Source organism: Dipodomys ordii, unplaced genomic scaffold (genome assembly GCF_000151885.1).
Source record: "Dipodomys ordii isolate 6190 unplaced genomic scaffold, Dord_2.0 Scaffold107, whole genome shotgun sequence".
Classification (NCBI taxonomy): domain Eukaryota; kingdom Metazoa; phylum Chordata; class Mammalia; order Rodentia; family Heteromyidae; genus Dipodomys; species Dipodomys ordii.
In genome coordinates this window covers 1211602-1225733 of record NW_012267323.1, presented here as the reverse complement: position 1 = coordinate 1225733, position 14132 = coordinate 1211602, and the positions used below count along the sequence as shown (strand labels likewise).

The window sequence follows — 14132 nt, the reverse complement described above, 5'->3', positions numbered from 1 at the left end:
AAGTTTTTTTTTTTTTTAATTTATTCAGGATATGTGTGTGTGTGTGTGTGTGTGTGTGTGTGTGTGTGTGTGTGCGCGCGCCAGTCCTGGGATTTGAATTAAGGGCTTGGGTGCTGTCCTTGAACATTTTTTTTTTTTGCTCAAGATGTTCTACCACTCATTTCCAGCTTTTTGGTGGTTCATTGGAGATTAAGAGTCTCACAGACTCTCTTGCCTGGGGTTGGCTTTGAACCACAATCCTCAGATCTCAGCCTCCTGAGTACTTAGGATGACAGGCATGAGCCACCAGCTCCTGGTTTTGGGCTTTTTTTTTTAAATGTGAATAAGTAGAGTGTGACCAGTAACAATAGTAAAAAAAAAAAAAAAAGAAAGAAAGAATAATAGTTCTTTCATGGAGAGATAACAGAAAGTCTTCTTCAATTAAGTACATCTTGATTCCCACTCAATTTCAGTTAACTAAGTGAATGATGTACACTCCTATTTGTCACCACTCTGCTTCTCCTTTGGTCATTAAGTTATAAGGGGGAAAAGGATAAAAATTTTACACACGAGTTTTGAAAAGCCATAATATTGAGTCTGAAAGATTCTCAGATAAAACACAGTCCTGCGTGCTCTTTTCTTGAGCTTAGAACTCATAAGATCTGCTCAAAGAATTAAGAGTCAATGGGAATTAAAACAACAACAACACAAAAACATATGGATAGCTGGATGCTGGTAACTCATACCTGTCATCCTAGCTACTCAGGAGGCTGAGATCCGAGGGTTGTAGTTCAAAGCCAGCCTGGGCGGGAAAGTCCAAATGAATCATACCTTCAAATTAACCACCAAAAAAAAGCAGAGCTGTGGCTCAAGTGGTAGAGCACCACCCTTGAGAATAACAACTCAGGGACAGTGCCCAGGCCTTAAGTTCAGACCCCAGGACTGGCACCAAAAAGAAAGAGGAAGAGGAGGAGGAGGAGGAGGAGGAGGAAGAGGAGGAGGAGGAGGGGGAGGAGGAGGCCAAAAAGAAAGAGGAAGAGGAGGAGGAGGAGGAGGAGGAGGAAGAGGAGGAGGAGGAGGAGGAGGAGGAGGAGGTAGAACAGAGCATACAAAAGTGCCGCACGCAACTTTGACAGGTCAGGGTTCCTAACTGGATTGAAGGCTGTGTCTAACCTGTCTAGATTCCGTGGTTTCACAACTGTGTTGTTGAACTCTCAGTGCCTAATAGATGAATGGATAAATTCACAGTATTGACGGAACAGCTTTGAATAGAAGGGCAGAGTATTTCCTCAATGCCTTGTTATCAGGAGAGCCGATCTAGAGCAAAAGCTAATTGTGAGGTTGAAATAAACGTTTAATCAAGGGGCTGGGAAGGTGGCTCAGTAGTAGAGTGCTTGCCTCGCATGCATGAGGCCCTGGGTTCAATTCCTCAGCACCACAGAAGCAGAAAAAAGCTGGAGGTGGCTCAAGTGGTAGAGCACTTGCCTTGAGCTGAAGAGCTGAGTTCAAGCCCCACGACCGACAAAAAAAACAAAAACAAAAACAAAAAGCCAACAACTCATCAAAAATAAGACAATGAGGCCAGGTGTGGGGGGCATATGCCTGTAATCCCAGCACTTGGGGAGTCTGAGATTCAAAGATTGAGAGTTTGAAGGCAGTTTGGGTTACATGGGTAAGAGCCTGTCAGAAGGAAAGAACTGGCAGACAGAGAAGATGAGAGAAAGAGACAAGGAAAGACAGAGAAAGGAGAGAGAGATGAGAGAAACAAAGAGACAGAGACAGACAGGGGAGAGAGACACACACAGAGAAGAGGGGGAGGAAGAAGGGGGAAGAAAGAAGGGAAGGAAGGAAGGAAAGAAGAAAAAGAGGGAGGGAGAGAGTAAAGAAGGAGGGAAGGAAGGAAGGAAGGAGGAAGGGAGGGAGGGGATTGGCAGGTAACTAACGAGATAGCCAAGAAGCTCTTGCAAGGTCCCTCAAGTATCTAACCCTAACACACACACACACACACACACACAACTAATTCTTCACGCTAATTTCTCCATGCCAAAAGCACCATGGGTCTCCCACACACTACATTCCAGGGCATTCCATGACCACACAACAATGGGAGCATGTGGGGATGGGTGTATGTCATCACCCTCCCCACAGGCCGTGTGGGAAAAACCCACTGTTCCTCCTCCACAGGTGGGGACGCCAGAACAGAAGGCTTTTCCTCCTCCCACTCCTACAGACTCCCAAGAATCGGTGTCATCTTAGCCTACGGGATGGGACTGACAGGAAGGGGATGGATGGAAAGCTAGAACTTCTCCCAGATGGTCTTCATCCACACCCCACCCCCACCCCTCGTGAGAGGCAGGGGCAGGGCTCACCCCGAATGAAAGGCTGATGGGTCCAGCCAGGTGACTAGGCTTGTGTGTTGAAACAATGTCAGGTCTAGAATGCAACTTCAAACTTGATGTTGAGATGCTGCAAGGGTTCCCCAAATGTCTTCGGGGGTGACTTAAAAAAAAACTTGTCAACAGACTTATTTTTCTTTAAGGTTGGTTTGGGCTTGGTCTTTTGGGGTTGGGGGTGTGTGAGGGGGTACTGGGTGGTTTTGAACTTAGGGCCTTGTATGCTTGCCTGGCTTTTGGCGTTTGAGGCCACACAGCTCTCCTTCCAGCATTTTTGTCCGTTAATTAGAGATAAGAGTTTCATAGGGCTGAGAACATGGCTCAGTGGTAGAGTGCTCGCCTAGCACACATGAAGCCGTGGAGTCGATTCCTCAGTCCCACATACACAGAAAAAGCCGGAAGTGGCGCTGTGGCTCAAGTGGTAGGGTGCCAGCCATGAGCACAGAGCAGCTCAGGGACAGTGCCCAGGCCCTGAGTTCAAGCCCCAGGACTGGCAAAAATTAAAATAAAATAAAGAATTTCATAGGCTTTTCATCCCAGGCTGGCTTTGAACTGCCATCCTCAGATCTCAGCTTCCTGAGTAGCTAGGAGGACAGGTGTGAACCACTACAGATGGGTGTTTTTGTCCATTTAAAAACAAAACCAGGGGCTGGGAAGGTGGCTCAGTGGTAGAGCGCTTGCCTTGCATGCTCGAGGCCCTGGGTTCGATTCCTCAGCACCACATAAGCAAAAAGAAAAAAGCCAGAAGTGGCGCTGTGGCTCAGGTGGTAGAGTGCTACCTTTGAGCTGAAGAGCTGAGGGACAGCGCCCAGGCCCAGGATTCAGGCCCCACGACCGGATCCAAAAAAACAAAAAACAAAAACAAATAAACTACTTCTATTGGCTATGTGAGAGCTTGCAAAGTCCAAATACCATGTATGGTAGGAAAAGAGGCTATCATGATTTCCAGACTTTTCTTCCTTACAGTTGTAGGATTAATATATAGTATATATTATATAACATATTATATAATTATATATTAATATATAGTATATATTAGTATATATCATTAGTATGTTATAATATAATATATAACAATATTATATTATCACTATATGTTATTATATATAGTATATTATATTAATTGATTATATTATTTATAGTATATTAATGATATTTGCTTGTTTATATTATGTATTATTTAATTTATAAGTATATTAATTAATATAACCACTACATTACTATGTATAATCATAAATACATAATATATAACTAAATTTTATTTATTTATGTATTACTGGCCTACCTCCTAAAGCCAGGCTAGCTAGTGTTTCTTTTCTTAAGTACCCTCCCACACACACACCCAACACAGTATCACAACATTCCCCTCCCAAAAAAAACAGAAAAAGAAAAAAAAGTTACAAGATACACTGAACATCAAAGAAACACAGGCTCTCTGAAGGTGAGCCTTCAGTTCACAGCCTCGCCTGACCTCCTCCCCCCTCACCCCCGCAGGGAGGCCTCTGTGGGAGATTGGGATACCCTTGAATTCAGAAATATTTGGACGCGATTTGCATGTCAAGCCCTGCCTCCAACTTCCTGAAATTTTTTTTCTTTACTGTTTATGAAGGTGGCTCCTCCCCCCATCTGTCAATCCCTTGATTAAATAGCTTCTCTTCCCAGTGAGTTCCCAAGCTGTACTGACTCCTGCCATCAACAGGTTGGTTGTTGGTTTTTTTTTTCCACCCCCCAACATGAGATCTACCTTCCTGGGCAGGACCCCGACAGCCCAGCACCCCGGCTTTCTGCTTCTTCTGCTCTCTCTCTGGCTACACCCAGGTGCTGTAGGCAAAGAGTTGAAGTGTGCAACACTGGTGAGTACACTTTTCTCCTGGCTTTTCCTTCGGAAACCCTGGCACCCAGCAGAGTCATTGTTTTCTTTCCCCTCCCCGTGTCATCTCGGATAGAGCCAGCTTCAGACCACCCCGTGAATAATCAAGTTTTACAAGTTCCTCTTCATGAAGACAGAACATGTCTTGACCAGAAAAAAAAAAAAAAAAGTTGTGCTGATTTTTTTTTCTTCTCCATTTGCTTTTTGCCTACATTGTTAGTTATTGGCTTTAGGACTCTCGAACTCTGATTCCTTTCTGACCAGTCACACCTTCGGTCCAACCAGTCCACACACCACACCGGCCACAGCAGGTGCTGTTTATATAGTAAGAGATAACCTAGTTTCGTAGCATTTAATGATTATTTATTTGCAAACCAAGAAAACTGTGTCTCTCTTTCTCTCTCTCTCTTTTTTTTTTTAATTAAATAGCTCCTTCTGCTTACATTGGTCGGAAAATAGGAACACCTACTGGGTAAACAGTCTTTGTAGCATCAAAGAGAAACTAATCTCCAGGGTTTTAGACCAATTTCCTGAAGTATAGATCTAGTGGATCCTAAAATGCAGGTTTTTTTCCCTACGTTGTTTCTGTGTCTTATTTTGTTGTTGTTGTTGTTTTTCTTTTGCAGTTTTATCAACTTCGTGGGTAGGCAAAATGCTACGTGTTCATTTCTGCCTACAGGACAGTTTGTCTATGTCTTATTTTATTCCCCTGTTTCTTTCTCTCTCTGCTCCTCTTTTCTTTCACAAGCTCTCTTGCCTTCTTGCATTTATACATAGATAACCTGATCTGGCAAAAATAGACTGATACGTTTTCTTTCTGTACGAATACCCAAACTATTTTTATAGTTTGGAGGAAGGTTGTTATTATTATTATTTTATTTTAGATATGAAACTTAAACATGGAGTCTTCTCTAAGTACCGTGTATTCAGGGCTTCTGTCTCTACTGTCTACAAAACAGATGATAACCATATGTTTATGTAAATCACGGTTCTTGGCCTAGTACATCTTGACCAGGTCAGGCGTCAACAACGCTAGAGTCAAAAACCCAGAGAACTGTACCCTGTTAAAAGGAAACTACCAGTTCGTTCTTTGTGTTGTTGTGTGTGCTGGTCCAGGAGTTTGAACTCAGAGACTGAATTGTTGTTTTTCTCTGAGCTTTTAGCACTCTTACCACTTGAGCCACAGCTCCATTTCCAGCTTTTGGTGATTCACTGGAGGTAAGAGTCTCATGGGGTTTTCGGCCTATGCTGGTTTAACCCTGAATCCTCAGATCTCAGCCTCCCAAGTAGCTCAGATTACAGACGTGAGCCCCAAATGTGTGGCTATACCAATTAACTCTCAAATGGAGACTACAAGTTAATACTTCCCTCAGGTAAACCCATATACCAAGATAGCACTCTCCTGGAACTAAAAACAAACAAGCAAACAAATATTACATGAAGGGAATGTGAGCTGATTCCTATCATGGCTTGTTCCCTTTAATGGTAAATAAAAGGAAAATTAACCCGTAACAAAACAGCTTTGCCCTATTGACTTAAGCCAAAAAAAAAATATCACTCTCTTCCTTTTATTGGTTATAGAGACTATGTAACTATAAATGATTAAGCTGTATATTCTGGATCATCCTTAGAAAATTATCAGAAAAGGGCTGGGAAGGTGGCTTGTCTTGCATGCCTGGGGCCCTGGGTTCGATTCCTCAGCACTACATAAGCAAAAAGAAAAAAGCCGGAAGTGGCGCTATGGCTCAAGAGGTAGAGCGCTAGCCTTGAGCTGAAGAGCTGAGGGACAGTGCCCAGGCCCAGAGTTCAGGCCCCAGAACCGGACCCCCCCAAAAAAAAGAAAGAAAGAAAATTATCAGGAAAGCCAGAATGAAAGTACCAGTGTTTAGTTAGGCACTGGGGGCTCACATTTGTATTACTAGCTACTCAGGAGGCTGAGATCTGAGGATCGCAGTTCAAAGCCAGCCCTGGGGCAGGAATGTCTATGAGACTCATCTCCAACGAACCACTTAGAAAACCAGAAGTGGCGTTGTGGGTCAAGTGGTAGAGCGCCGGCCTTGAGCTGAAGAATGTTCGTTCAAGACCCATGACCACCACCAACAACAACAAAAAAAGAGTACAAACACAAGAATCAGACCACATGAGCGTGAATGCCAGCTCAATCCCTCATGAGCTGTGTGATTTTAGGTAATTTAGCCCTTTCTGTGCCCCAATATCATCGTCAGCAAAATGGGGATAATAGCACCTCAAGGACTTGTTGTAAGGCTTCAGTTGACATGTAAAAGTTTTAATAAGCCGATTTGGTAAATGCCTCAATGGTTGTTAGCTATTACTAATGTTGCATGTACACACAATTTCTCTGCATGGGTCTTAACAATGTTCACATAAGCAGTTAATTAAGATGCCAAGCATTTTTCTAATTATTCTCAAAAAGATAAAGTATGTCTTTTAAAAAGTTTCATCAGTTTTCTTTTCAGCTTTGAGTCTCTGACCTGATCAAATACATGATCAAAACTGTGATTCTAGAGCTGGGTGCCAGTGGCTCACGCCTGTCATCCTAGCTACTCAGGAGGCTGAGATCTGAGGATCACAGTTCAAAGCCAGCCTAGGGCAAGAAAAGTCTATGAGACTCTTAACTCCAAATGAACCACCAGAAAACCAGAAGTGGCACTGTGGCTCAAGTGGTAGAGCATTCACCTGGAGCTGAAGAGCTGAGGGACAGTGCCCAGGCCTAGAGTTCAAGCCCCAAGACTGGCACATGTGCGTGCTTGCTCTCTCTCTCCCTCCCTCTCTCTCTCTCTCTTTTCTCTAATGTGTTTCTGAGAGTCACACAGTATGTTCAGATTTTCCTTGACTTACCACTCCATTGACTTCCTTTAAGACTTTTGTCTAGAAGAAGCTACTGCCCTTTTGTTTGCTTTTGTTTTCTTTTCTTTTTTTTTTTTGAGTCTGGTCATGACTATCTCTCAGCTCTTCAGCTCAAGGCTAGTGCTCTACCACTTGAGCCACAGCGTCACTTCCGGCTTTTTTCTTTTTGCTTATGTGGTTCTGAGGTATCGAACCCAGGGCCTCAGGCATGCAAGGCAAGCACTCTACCACTGAGCCCACCTTTCCAGCCCTGCTTTTATTTTCATTGTTCAGATTTGAACAACATTTATCTACAGGCATGAAACTTCTTAAGACCTACAAAATCTTTGTTTCTTTCACTTCTATTAAAGTAGCATTGCAACGAGAGCTAACAGGTTATGAACAACCACCAGATGCCAGGCACTTAATTTTTTTCTTCTTTTTTGAGTTTCCCAAGCCTCCCTCAAGGCATACTAAACTAATATAAGCTCAGTATTGCATACAAGTTAAAAAAAAAAAAAGCTGAAGCTTACCTTTAGTGGACCAGAGACTCAAGATGTAATTGTGATAATGGCATATCAAGAGCTTCCGGCCTGGCATAGGTGTAGTCCCAGTTATTCCAGAGATCTGGAGGATGACAGTTCAAAGTCAAACCATCAGAAAGCTGGGCTGGAGGCATAGCTCCAGTGGTAGAGCACCAAGGAGGAGGAGAAGGAGGAGGAGGACGAAGAAGAAGTTTGGGCTGAAATGATAAATGGTGTCTATGTAGATAAATTCTACTCCCAAGGAGTAGCCTGCTGTGAAAGGAATCAGTGTAAAGACACATCTTGCACTCCTCAAGATTAATAAACCTTTATCCAGGGCCCAGGAGGAGGAAGAAGAGGCCTGTAGGAAATGGAAATGCTCTGCAATGCACACACACAGGCAGCAAAGGTGTGGCGGGCTTTCCAGTTTTCAGGTCACATTTCAAATTCCTGCTTTGACAAATAGCCAGTCACTATGTCACCCTGGGAGAATGACTTAGACATTCCCCGGCTCAGACAAACATTTGCCTTATCCTGGAAAGGCATTAATTCTACTGAGTGGCTTTTTTTTTTCATTTTCCTGTGCACATAAAGTGTCAGTAGGAAGAGTCGACTACAGGTTAGATAGAAGCATGCCAACAGTTAAACACACACACACACACACACACACACACACACACACAATAAAACAATAGTACTGGGGTTTGAACTCAGAGCTCCACACTTGCTCAGATGTTACTCTACCACTTGAGCCATACTCCCAAACTTACCTTTTGATGATGATGACTATTATTATTATTGGTCAGTTGTGGGGCTTGAACTCTGGGTCTGGGCGCGGCCCCTCTTCAGCTCAAGGCAAGCCACAGCACCACTTCCGGTTTTCTGGTTGGTGGTTTACCGGAGAGAAGAGTCTCAGGGACGTTCCTCCCCAGGCTGGCTTTGAACTGTGATCCTCAGATCTCAGCCTACTGAGTAGCTAGGATGACAGGCGTGAGCCACTGGCACCCGGCTTGATAATTTTTTTTTGGTGGGGGGGTATGGTGTAAATGTTTCTGGCTAGGTTGGCCTCCAACCGGGATCTTTCAGATTTCAGCCTCTTGAGTAGTTAGAATGACAGACATTAAGTCATCAGTGCCCAGCTACATTCTGTATGTAAAAAATCAAAGAAGTAATGCATCTAAATGGCCAAATAGCTCAAGATCAAGAGCAAACGTGGCCTCCTTAGCTGAGTAAGTGATAAAAGAGCAGAGCCCCAGAATATCATCATGAGGACTTGGATATACTTTCTCTCTCTGACCTGTATTTAGATGTAATTGTACTCGGCTACGATCCAGTCGGTTTGACGTGTTTCTCTGGGAGGCGTTGAGACATGTTGTGAGCTCTTTGGATGGGATAGCCCATAGAAACACAAATAAACCATCTCTCTTGGGGAGGAAGGGGAGGTGTGCCAGTTTGCACACATTTGATAGACTTGATAAAGACGACTGAATGAGTCCGGGCACGGGTGGGTCACGCCTGTCATCCTAGCTACTCAGGAAGCTGAGATCTGAGGATCAGGGTTCAAAGCCAGACCGGGCCAGGAAAGTCTCTGAGAGTCTGATCTCCAATGAACCACCAGAAAACCAGAAGTGGTGCTATGGCTCAAGTGGTAGAGCGCTTGCCTTGAGCTGAAGAGCTCAGGGACAGCGCCCAGGCTCAGAGTTCAAGGCCCACAACCGACCAAAAGAAAAAAAAACCTCTACAATGGGATATATATATATATATATATATATATATATATACACACACATATGTGTGTGTATATACATACATGCATACACATATGTGTGTATACACACACAGAGACATATATTTTTCCCCTTTTAGGTATTTCGGCATGGAGACCGAAGTCCCATTGAAACATTTCCCAATGACCCGATTATGGAGTCCTCTTGGCCACAAGGATTTGGCCAGCTCACCCAGGTTGGTTGGTTGGTTGGTTGGTTGGTTGGAGTTTTCAGCCCCAGATGCGAAGGGGTATGTGGAAGCTTCTTGGTTGGTCAGTTCATTCTCTGTGCAGCCAAAGGCTGGAGAGCACTGTCTTTAAATGGACCCTTAGCCCTCATGGAGAAGAGCCAAGGGATGTATTCGAGGGCCACCTTTGCCCCTTCATAGCCTACCATCTTCTAGCTCTTTAAGGAAGAGATGGGGCTGGGTATTGGTGGCTCATCCTAGTTACTCAAGGAGGCTGCGATCTGAGGATCATGGTTCAAATCCAGCCCAGACAGGAAAAGTCTGTGAGACTCTTTATCTCCAAGGAACCACTCAGAAAAACAGAAGTGGCGCGATGGCTCAAGTGGTAGAGCGCTTGCCTTGAGCTGAAGAGCTGAGGGACAGTGCCAGGCCCTGAGTTCAAGCCCCATGTATCCTTCCTAGGATCTGTGGTCCCAGTTTCCCCTGGCTTGTGCTTTATCCAGTGATACCCAAAGTTTCTTCCAGAGTATGGAGTTGGGGCTCTTCTGGGAAACTTTAGACTAACCACAAGATTCCCATAATGTACTTGTTTCTCAAGCTCCCACGTGCAAACATATCACTTGGGTGTCTCACTCAAATATAGATTGGGGCCAGGCATGGGAGCTGGGGTGCTAAGAAATCAGGAGGCCAACATCTGAGGATCACGGGTTTGAAAGCCAACCAGGGTGGGAACATCCATGAGACTCTTATCTCCAATCCATCACCAGGAAGCCAGAAGTGGAGCTGTGGTTCAAGTGGTAGAGCACCACAGCCTTGAGCAAAAAAAAAAAGGGCTGGGAAGGTGGTTCAGTGGTAGAATGCTTGCCTTGCATGCATGAGGCCCTGGGTTCGATTCCTCAGCACCACATAAGCAGAAAAAGAAAAGCCAGACGTGGCACTGTAGCTCAAGTGGTAGAGTGCTAACCTTGAGCTGAAGAGCTGAGGGACAGCGCCCAGACCCAGAGTTCAGGCCCCACGACTGGACCAAAAAAAAAAAAAAGCTAAGAGACAGCATCCATGCCCTGATTTTGGGTTCCCCACGACTGGTACACACACACACACACACACACACACACACACACACACACACACACAGAGCAGATTCTAAGGCACAAGGCTGATTTGTGGTAAGCTGAAATTCTGCATATTTAACACACTTCCAGACAATGATAATGGTACCAGTACGTGGACCACTTGTGTGTGTGTGTGTGTGTGTGTGTGTGTGTGTGGTAGTACTGAAGTTTGAACTCAGGTTCCCATACTTCCTAGGAAGGTACTCTACCATTAGAGCCATGCCCCAAGCCCCCCCTCACCTTTTTTTTTTTTTTGCTCTAGCTATTTTCCTATATATAGATCTACTTTTTCTCCAGGATAGGCCCCAGATAGGCAAGCTTCTGAACCTCTGACTCTAGCTGTACTGCCATTACAGGTGTGTATCACCACCCGGGATGTTTGTTGGCACAGAAGCTTGCTAACTTCTTTTGGCTTTTTGTTTTTGTTTTGGCCTGGGCAGCTGGCCCAAACTGTAACCCTTCAGCTCTCGGTCCCCTTCAGTAGCTGGAATTACAGGTGTATATAGTATACCCTGCCATAGAGATAGTAACAGGTATCTGGAGGTCAAATTCCTATCCTCAGCCTGGGTGTTTTCTTTTTCTTTTTCTTTCTTTTTTTTTTTTTTTTTTTTGTCTGTTGTGGGCCTGGGCGCTGTCCCTCAGCTCTTCAGCTTAAGGCAAGCACTCTACCACTTGAGCCACAGCACCACTTCTAGTTTTCTGGTGGTTCATTGGAGATCAGAGTCTTATAGACTTTCCTTCCCTGGGCTGGCTTTAAATTGTGATCCTCAGATCTCAGCCTCCTGATTAGCTAGGATGACAGGCGTGAACCACAAGCACCTGGCTGGGTGCTTTCAAATCATGGTAATGTTGAGTGGGGGAAATCTCTCCAGCACCAAAATCTCCAACCCGTGCTCACTGGTTAGCAGCATGACTTCACAGCTGTCAGGAATGCAGATTCCTGGGCTCTGTCCTGTACACAGTGCATCAGAAATGTATGTTGCTGCTTTTATTTTTATTTTGTTGTGTTTTTTCCCTCCTCCCTCTTGTAGCTTGGCATGGAGCAGCATTATGAACTTGGCCAGTATATAAAGAAAAGATACAGAAAGCTCTTGAATGAGTCCTATAATCGTGAACAGGCAAGTTGGGGGAGTCCACTCTTAAAATAATGAAAATAATATGTGGGGGGAAAAAAGGTTTTCCTGGTTTTTTTGTTTTGGAAAGGGAGGGGGAACTTGTATAAGTCAAAGCTTTCATTTACACATGAGATCGTTTATAGATTTTTGCTTATAGGATTAGGGGATTTTTTTTCCCTCTTAAATTTTTTTTTGTCAGTTGTGGGACTTGAACTCAGGGCCTGGGCGCTGTTCCTCAGCTCTTCAGCTCAAGGCAAGCACTCTACCACTTGAGCCACAGCGCCACTTCCGGCTTTTTGCTTATGTGGTGCTGAGGAATTGAACCCAGGGCCTCATGCATGCAAGGCAAGCGCTCTACCACTGAGCCACCTTCCCAGCCCCTCCCTCTTAAACATCTGTAGGAATATAACTTCAAATCTCTATGGATGCCTGTGTAGATACTTCGGCTTGGCAAGTAGCCACTTCATTGTCGGTGCCATTTGGTCAATCCATATCGGCCTACCAGGCTGCCCTGTCCTATGATAGGATCATAATATGATATATATCATGATGGGTTACGATGACCATGCTACACCGAGTCTGCTTATATATTTCGATGCAGATACTCAGCTCTTTCTCTCCCATACACGACAGAAAGAAAACCTGGAATTCTACTAACAAGGCTTCTGCTTTGATTTTTGTCCCCCCACATGCTAGGTGTATATTCGAAGCACAGATGTGGACCGGACTCTGATGAGCGCCATGACAAACCTCGCAGCCCTGTTTCCTCCCGAGGGAACCAGCATCTGGAATCCCACCCTCCTCTGGCAGCCTATCCCCGTGCATACTGTGTCTCTGTCTGAGGATCGGGTTGGTATATTCTGGGAGATGCCATGGGTCGGGAGGAGGAGGGAGGATTCCCGGGGAGAAGGAAGACTGTCTGTCTGCTCAGGACCTGTGGCTGTACCAATCTCCATATGCCTCTGGGTAGTGTTGCTTTAAATTTTGTTTTATTAGCCAGGCACCAGTGGCTCATGCCTGTCATCCTAGCTGCTCAGGAGGCTGAGATCTGAGGATCTCGGTTCAAAGCCAGCCAGGACAGGGAAGTCCGTGAGACTCTTAGCTCCAATAAACTATTAGAAAACCAGAAGTGGTGCTGTGGCTCAAGTGGTAGAGCACTCACCTTGAGCTGAAAAGCTCAGGGACAGTGCCCAGGCCCTGAGTTCAAGCCCCATGACCAACCAAAAAAAAAATGTTTTTAAGAGGGAAAAAAATAAAACAATCCTATAAAAACCAGAAACTGTATCTACCAACAGGGTATTCCTATTTAGGCACATTTATGAAAGTTGGGAAAATTAAAAAAAAATTCTACAGGTCAAGGTATATATCCACTAGTTTAAGACCCACAGGCCATTTGAACTTGTTCCCTCCAACTTTAAACTTTCCATGCAGCTCGAAGCACATTTGGATCTTTTAGACCTAATGAGGTTTGAAATTTTGGCATCGTTTCTTTGGCAAACATCTCCGGCTAGCTAAGCCTTTGGTGATCTGACTTCTTCTGTTTTTCAGCTGCTCTACCTGCCCTTAAGGAACTGCCCCCGTTTCCAAGAACTTGAGAGCGAGACTTTGAAATCGGAGGAATTCCAGAAAAGACTTCACCCATACAAGGTTAACAGTGGCATCATCTTGTGGGGGTGCTAGCCTCTGAGGGCCAAAGCAAATGATGAATATTTGGTTTCTTGGAAGGGCACCCTGAGCCAGGCTTCAGTGGTTTATGCCTGTAATCCCAGATACTTGGCAGGCTGAGATCTCAAGATCACAGAAGGCTACTTGAAATACTACTTTTCTATGTGTGTTTTCCTCCTCCCTCCCCCCGCAAAACAGTATATTTTTCCTTACTTTCTATTACCATTTTTTGGGGGGGGAGAGGGTCGGTTGTGGGGCTTGAACTCTAGACCTGGGCGCTGTCCCTCAGCTCTTCAGCTCAAGGCAAGTGTTCTACCACTTGAGCCACAGCACCATTTCTGGTTTTCTGGTGGTTTATTGGAGGTAAATGTTTCACAGACTTTCCTGCCTGGGCTGGCTTTGAACTGTGATCCTCAGATCTCAGCCTCCTGAGTAGCTAGGATGACAGGCATGAACCACCGGCACCTGCTTACTTGCTATTATCTTAAAGATGAGTTTGGGACTTTAGTCATGTATCTACTTTTTTTTTTTTAATGAGTTTAGGCTATATTTACAATGATATGCCTCTGGCTTTCTTACATTTGCACACTTCATTTTTTTTGGGGGGGTGTCTAGTCGTGGGGCCTGAACTCTGGGCCTGGGCGCTGTCCCTCAGCCCTTCAGCTCAAGGCTAG

The 14132-nt window shown here is 44.7% G+C and overlaps 1 protein-coding gene across 1 annotated transcript in view; it reads left to right on the top strand.

Annotated features, from left to right (window-relative positions):
• The first annotated feature begins 4105 nt into the window (after positions 1 to 4105).
• Positions 4106 to 14132, top strand: part of Acpp (acid phosphatase, prostate) — a 44925-nt gene continuing 34898 nt past the window's right edge. The window contains exons 1-5 of the mRNA XM_013028038.1: positions 4106 to 4225; positions 9480 to 9575; positions 11710 to 11796; positions 12490 to 12642; positions 13342 to 13440. Of these exons, the coding sequence (XP_012883492.1) occupies positions 4106 to 4225; positions 9480 to 9575; positions 11710 to 11796; positions 12490 to 12642; positions 13342 to 13440 (555 nt within the window). The remainder of the gene's footprint in view (positions 4226 to 9479; positions 9576 to 11709; positions 11797 to 12489; positions 12643 to 13341; positions 13441 to 14132) is intronic.